This window comes from Orcinus orca, chromosome 3 (genome assembly GCF_937001465.1).
Source record: "Orcinus orca chromosome 3, mOrcOrc1.1, whole genome shotgun sequence".
Lineage (NCBI taxonomy): Eukaryota > Metazoa > Chordata > Mammalia > Artiodactyla > Delphinidae > Orcinus > Orcinus orca.
In genome coordinates, this window is record NC_064561.1 from 156,913,663 (window position 1) to 156,921,072 (window position 7,410).

At 45.0% G+C, this 7,410-nt stretch overlaps 1 protein-coding gene across 1 annotated transcript; it reads left to right on the plus strand.

Annotated features, from left to right (window-relative positions):
* The first annotated feature begins 2,561 nt into the window (after positions 1 to 2,561).
* LOC125964001 (signal transducing adapter molecule 1-like) lies at positions 2,562 to 5,585 on the plus strand. Its single transcript, XM_049708010.1, is given in 5 exon segments — positions 2,562 to 2,904; positions 3,094 to 3,409; positions 3,411 to 3,434; positions 3,576 to 3,833; positions 4,186 to 5,585. Coding segments are annotated over 5 exon segments (1,608 nt in total). The 5' UTR covers positions 2,562 to 2,791; the 3' UTR covers positions 5,083 to 5,585.
* Positions 5,586 to 7,410: the final 1,825 nt, after the last annotated feature.

The following is a 7,410-nucleotide window of genomic DNA, read 5'->3' on the forward strand; positions in this document are numbered from 1 at the left end:
TTTTTTGATAATATGTTAAAATTTAGCAATGCTTATTTTGTGGCAAGCGTAGAACAATATTTGGCAAACATTAACTCTGAAAATCCTCACAACAACCTTCTGGGGTACATGCTCTTATTATTTCCATTTAGAGATGAGGAACTAGATCAGGGAAGCTTAAGAAAGTTGCTGAAGGTCACATAGTAAGAAAACACCAGGGCTGGAATTTGAACCCAACCTGAATATTCAGCTTGGACAGGGGTTTGTGAGCACATTCTGGCTTCAGTAAGTTGGGAGGAAATCAAGTGACAGGGATCTAATAAAACAGGCATTTAAAAGAGATTTCCCCCGTGTTTTAAATACCATTATCTTTCATCCTCTCCGGTAGCAGGTGCAGAGAGAAGAGTGGCATATCCCTGCCCATCAGAGTCAAGGCAGAAGGACTGTACTGAGGAGATGCTCACTTGCTTTCTGGGCAGGTGGTCTAACGCACGCTGGGCCCCTCTTCCCCAAGTACACACTGCGGGAAGCAGAGGTGAAAGCACACGTGAGCCAGGTAAAGTTGGGGTGGCTACAGTTGCCCCTGGGAAAACTTGAGGAAGAAGTCTGAACACCTGTGAGCCTCGATGAAGGAATCTAGGAGGTTTCTGAAAGTGAAAAAACGCCGAAATTGACTGCCCTTATACCTCGACAAGTGTGTCAGAAGCGAATCACCCTAACATGCTAGAAACACCTTCCACTGATGAAAAGCACAGTGAAGATGCTCTAGTTTTTCTGTTTGAAAGTGAGTTTCTCCAAGTGTGGCCTCTGCACTAGTCTGTCCACAGAAATACTGACTCAGTTCTCCATTGGGTGGATCAGAAAATCTGCATGTTTAAGGAGCATCCCAAGGGACTCTTATACACAATACATTTGCAAATTATTGGTTTAAAAATGTTCTTTCAGTATGATGATTTTTAAAACAGTGCTTTCAAACTTTTTAAAATTTTTTCTTTATTTATTTTCTTTCTTTCTTTTATTTTTTTTGGCTGCATTGGGTCTTCATTGCTGCATGTGGGCTTTCTCTAGTTGCGGTGAGCCGGGGCTACTCTTTGTTGCAGTGCGTAGGCTTCTCATTGCGGTGGCTTCTCTTGTTGAGGAGCATGGGCTCTAGGCGTGTGGGCTTCAGTACTTGTGGCTCACGGGCCCTAGAGCGCAGGCTCGTAGTTGTTGCGCATGCGCTTGGTTGCTCCGCGGCATGTGGGATCTTCCTGGCCCAGGGCTCGAACCCGTGTCCCCTGCATTGGCCGGCGGATTCTTAACCGCTACGCCACCAGGGAAGCCCTGGTTTTCAAACTTTAATGTGCATCTGAATCCCCTGAGATCTCTTGAAAAAGTAGGTTCTGATTCAGTAGATCTGAAGAAAGGTTTGAAATTCTGCCTTTTTAACAATTTCCCAGCCCTGATGCTGGTCTGAAGAACCAAGCCTCACACCTTGTAGCCAAGCTTTAAAAACCTTGGAGGGAAAACCCAAAACAAACCCTTTTGGGTTGTAACATAGGGAGGCAGACAAACATAGTGGAAGTGGAGGCAGGGGTACTCTCGGCGCATCTGTGGGAGAGACAGAAGATCACTGCCCTTTCCAAAGGGACAGGTCACTGATAAAAGATACAGACGCAGTAGCAAAAGAGGGAGCTTAGAGATATCCAGAGCAGGCTCCCCAGTCAAGGTGAGATTGATGGGCAAGTGCAACAGGATAGAGTGATGAAGGTGTTTTTCTGATGAATCTGGCCTGAGGAGTTCAGACCATCGTTAAAGAGCTTGAAGAAACTCAGAAGAGTCAGATGGTGCAAAATCAATGGAACTGAATGAACACAAATATTTAGACAGGCTGATCTCCTAAGGTGCAAAAATACACAATTTGTATTTTAAGAGTTTGTGTGTGGTTTTTTCTTCAACCCTTGCTTTTTTTTTTTTTGCGGTACGCGGGCCCCTCACTGTTGTGGCCTCTCCCGTGGAGCACAGGCTCCGGACGCGCAGGCTCAGCGGCCATGGCTCACGGGCCCAGCCGCTCCCTGGCATGTGGGATCTTCGCGGACCGGGGCACGAACCCGCGTCCCCTGCATCGGCAGGCAGACTCTCAACCTCTGCGCCACCAGGGAAGCCCCAACCCTTGCTTTTTGCTGTGGTTTTATGTTGTTTATACGCAGAAGGAAGATACTGGTAGTATACGCTATGTGCTAGTTCCCCAGAAAAGTACATTTTTAATCCTTGCAAATGAATCTGGATACCTTCCTCAGGCAGATCCCCCCGACGCCCCGCCCCGGGAGGCGTATGGAGCAAAGTTCATTCTCTTTGCAAAGCGGAGCCTGATACTCTTAGCTACACAGTGGCTGGCATCGATACCACTCTTTAGAGTTAACAAAGGATTTTTACACCCACTTGTCACATTTTTTACCCCCCCCATTATAAAAAATAAGTAAAGCAATAATTACTGTCCTATTGTGCAATAAAAAAACTGAGTTGGTGGCGCAGTGGTTGAGAGTACCCGCATACCGGGTACAGCCCGCGTACCGCAAAAAAAAAAAAAAAACTAAGTTACACAGAGTTTTAGGGATTTGTCTAAGGAGCAGACTCAAAGCTGGAGCCCCCGCTCCTCCGCGCTTGCCGCCACCGCGGTAGCTGGGGCTCGGGGAGAGGACGAGCTGCCGCGGAGCCCGGAGAGTCCGTCTCGGTCGCTGTTTTTGCCTGAGGACCCTTCCTTCCTCGGTCGCACCCTGACTCCCTTGGTGTCGACGGGGAGTCCCTGAGGACACCTCAGCACGCAGTGGAGATGCCTCTCTTTGCTACCAATCCCTTCGATCAGGATGTCGAGAAAGCAACTGGTGAGATGAATACTGCTGAGGACTGGGGCCTTATTTTGGATAGCTGTGATAAAGCCGGCCAGTCTCGCACTGGTGGTTATTGGATGGATTTAGAATAGTCTTTGGGGATGGTGTAGCCCCATCACCAAGGCCTAAACGCTCTGCTGCAAGGACTGGCCACTTTGGTATGAGCTCTGACAGCTGTGTGAGCTCTGGGAGCCCTTTAACGTAGAGCTCTCAGTCGCTTTTTGTCCAGCCTTGTGGGCAGCAGACCTCAGTGGACACCATGCAGACCTAAAGGTTGTCTACGGTCTATTATGAGGAGGGTGAACCATAAAGATCCTCATGTTGCTGTGCAGGCTCTGACTTTTCTAGGAGTACGTGTACCAAATTGTGGCAACATGTTTCACTTAGAAGTACGTTCAAGAGATTTTGCTAGTGAAGTAAGCAATGGATTAAACAAGTGTCACCTTGAAGTGTGGGAAAAATTAAAGGCTCTTATGGTTGAATGGATGGATGAATTTAAGAATCATCCATAGCTTAGTCGACTCTCAGCAATGGTTAATAACCTTAAGGAACAAGGTGTTAACGTTTCCAGCTATTGGCTGTCAGGTGAGGATACTGAGACCCAGAATGGTTAAGTGACTTGCCCAGGGCCACAGCTAGTAGTTGACAGAGCTGGAACTAGGACACAGGCCTCCTGACTCTCGGTCTAGTGTTCCTTCCACTACACGATCCTGCCTTCCGTTTGAGGCTGCGGAACAAGCAAAAGCAAGCCCAGCTCTTGTAGCCAAAGATCCTGGTACTGTGGCTAACAAAAAAGAAGATCTAGCGAAAGCCATTGAGTTGTCACTGAAGGAACAAAGGCAGCAGTCAACCACCCTTTCCAGTTTGTATCCAAGCACATCTAATCTCTTAACTAACCACCAACACGAAGGCCGAAAAGTTCGTGCTCTATACGACTTGGAAGCTGCTGAAGATGATGAACTTACTTTTAGAGTAGGAGAAATTGTTACAGTTCTTTTTTTTTTTAATTTAATTTAAATTTTTTTATTTTTGGGTGCGTTGGGTCTTCGTTGCTGTGTGTGGGCTTTCTCTGGTTGCGGTGAGTGGGGGTTACTGTTCGTTGCGGTGTGCGGGCTTCTCGTTGCAGTGGCTTCTCTTGTTGTGGAGCACGGGCTCTAGGTGCGCAGGCTTCAGTAGTTGTGGCACGCGGGATCAGTAGTGGTGGCTCACAGGCTCTAGAGCGCAGGCTCAGTAGTTGTGGCGCACGGGCTTATTTGCTCCGCGGCATGTGGGGTCTTCCTGGGCCAGGGCTCGAACCCTGCATTGGCAGGCGGATTCTTAACCACTGCACCACCAGCGAAGCCCTGTTACAGTTCTTGATGACAGTGACCCCAACTGGTGGAAAGGTGAAACCCATCAAGGCCTGGGGTTATTCCCCTCTAATTTTGTGACTGCCGATCTCCCTGCTGAACCAGAAATGATTAAAACGGAGAAGATGGTACAATTTAGTGATGATGTTCAGGTAGAAACGATAGAACCAGAGCCAGAACAAGCCTACATGGATGAAGATAAAATGGACCAATTGCTGCAGATGTTGCAAAGTACGGATCCCTTTGATGATCTGCCAGAGTTCCTTCATCTTGAAGCCATGTGTCACCAGATGGGACCTCTCATTGATGAGAAGCTGGAAGATATTGATAGAGAACATTCAGAACTCTCAGAACTCAATGTTAAAGTGATGGAGGCCCTGTCCTTGTGCACCAAGTTAAGGAATGAAGATCCAATGTATTCCATGGATGCAAAATTACAGAATCAGCAGTATTATATTCAGTCACCTGGTGTTTCTGGTCCTCAGGTGTACCCAGGCCCTCCTCAGCGTGGAGCTTACCCGGTCACAGGGAACGCACAGATGGGCCAGCTCCAGAGCTACAGCCTTCCCCTGCAGCTGTCTTCTCTCAGCCAAGGAACAATGCCACTGCCCGCGAGCCCAGCCCTTCCTAGTCAGCAGGCCCAGGCTTCCTACCTCAACACAACGGGCAGTTCTGTTCAAGGGAGCACGTAGCCCAGCCAGGCTTCAGTGGACAGTCCTCCTCCTGCTGCCGCTGCCGCCCCCGTCATCATGATATGCCAGAACGTGGGGACCAGCCTGTCCCAGGTGCCGAACTATACTTTCTCATCAGCGCTGCCCCAGCCCAGAGGCAGCTATCAGCCACCTCCGCCCCAGCAGCCGTACTCGCAGAAGGCCCTGCTATAGGACTGGGATTCCTCTTTATGGCAAGTATCTGCTAAACGCTGATGACAATGTTATGAGATTCTTTGATATCTTAAGATTTGTTTATCCTCAGCTTATAGGAATCATATCTTGGTCAACAAGTTCCAATATTCAAGAAGGGAGACCTCTCTTCAATTTGCACTGACTTTTTAGAGGCCCTCCCCTCCCCCTCCCCCAGAGGAATGAAACTACTTACAACATTTAATTGCTTTCAACATATGAAAGAATCAATGCAAGATTATTTGTCTCGTAAAATTACCTGGTCTGCAAAGCAGTCAGACTGGCAAGCACCATTATGGCAGATGTTGTGTGCATAGATCGCTGTGTAACTTCTCTCGTGGCCACTTTGAATCACAGTGGTGATCATGTGAATATATTTAACACTGTTAACTTAATTGACATTGCTGCTTTATTTTAATCATGAACAACTACCATGTTTCATAATGTTTTGTGTAAATTTAAGATAATTACACTGTCTCTTTAAACTGCAAGAAAACAAAGCTGTAGCATATGTACCTGAAGGCATTATGTTGTCCATGTTGCAGTTTCCCATTAAATTGAACCTTCCTTGGAGTAAAAAAAAAAAAAAAAAAAGCTAGAGCCCCAGTTTTCTGAGGCCTGACCCCTTGATCTGTTTGCTACACTACAATATTTCCATGGATTATTGGAATCTCATAGACACCCAAAGGATAGGGGCACTCTGTCCCACTAAACTGAAGCAAGAGCACAATTTCTTCAGGCATAACTGAGAAAGGCCTAGGTGGTTGCGGAAGCCCCAGCTTACAGAGCTGGGGAATGGACTCTGGCCTCCAGCAACATGGCTGATGGGAAATTCTGAAAAAAATTGCCCTACAAACACGTAGAAACACCGGGTACTATACACCAAGCATTTGGTTTTAAAAGCACAGTTAAACTTGTAAGAAAGTGAGATTCACAGGCAGCAAGAAAAAAAGTTGAAACCAGAGTGGCTAGCAGACCCTGAAGAATGGGGCTGCTTGGGGCATCTGCTGATCCAGGGAGCTTGGTTCTCTGTGGGGGGACTACAGGCCTGTTGGGATGAGAACTGAGACCCTGGAGAAAGCTAGGGGTCTCAAACATCTACATTCTCAAGTCAAAAGTTGGGTTAGGGAAAAAATATCCATCCTCTAGCAGAAAGAAAGCCAACCAGGAAATGTCTTTATTTCAGCTTTGGTAAAAGGCATGAAAAATGAAAACAAAGTAGGTCTTGGCTGTGAATTTATAATCCCAAGCCTGACATCATGGTGATTTAGTATTTACTCTACTTGCATGGTCCAGGAAACTCCAGGTAGAAAAATTATTTAAAGAATACATCTAGTTCATAACACCCCAAGGCACCTGGTATTAGGAGGGATGCAGCTTCAACCCAGAGTCTTCAGGATTCTTACATTTAAGAGGAGCCTTATTTGAACTGACAGTAAAAATAAGAGACACATGAAAAAAGAGCCACCACAAACTGGGCTCAGCAGAAACAATGGAGAACAGAATTAGCCTGCAAGAACTTTGGGCATAGGATTATCTAATACAAAATGTAAAATAAGTGTGCTTAACATATTTATGAAGTAACAGAGGGAATTGTAACCATAAGAATTGAACAAAAGACCTTCAAGAATAAATGGGCACTGTGGTGACCTAAATGGGAAGGAAGTCCAAAAAAGAGGGTATATATGTATACGTATAGCTGATTCATTTTGATGTACAGGAGAAACTAACACACAACATTGTAAAGCCACTATATTCCAATAAAAATTTTTAAAAATAAAATGCTTATAAAAAGTAAATTAATGTTAATTTAAAATTTAAAAAAAAGGATAAATGGGCAGTTTTGAAAAGAACCAAATAGAATTTCAAGAAATGTAAAATATAATGATTGAAATTTAAAATGTAATGGGTGGATTAAATGACAGGTATATCACAGCTAAAGAGAATTACTAAACTGGAAGAGAAGGATGAAGAATCACTTCATAATGCCGTACAGAGAGAGAAAGACATGGAAGCTATGAAATTGAGGCTAAGAGATGTGGAGGAAAAAAACAAATGTTCAAAATATATCTAGCTGGAGTTCCAGAAGGAGACAATAGACAAATGGAAGAAAGGCAATATTCAAAACAATAATGAAAAGCCTGAATTGGTGAGAGACCTGAATTCTTAGATTGGAGAAATACATCAAATCTGAAGCAAGATAAATAAAAATGAACCCATTACTACAAGCATCATAATGAAGCTTTAGAAAACTAAAAACAAAACAAAATGAAAAAAGGAAGAAAAAAATCATAAAAAGAACCAGAGATA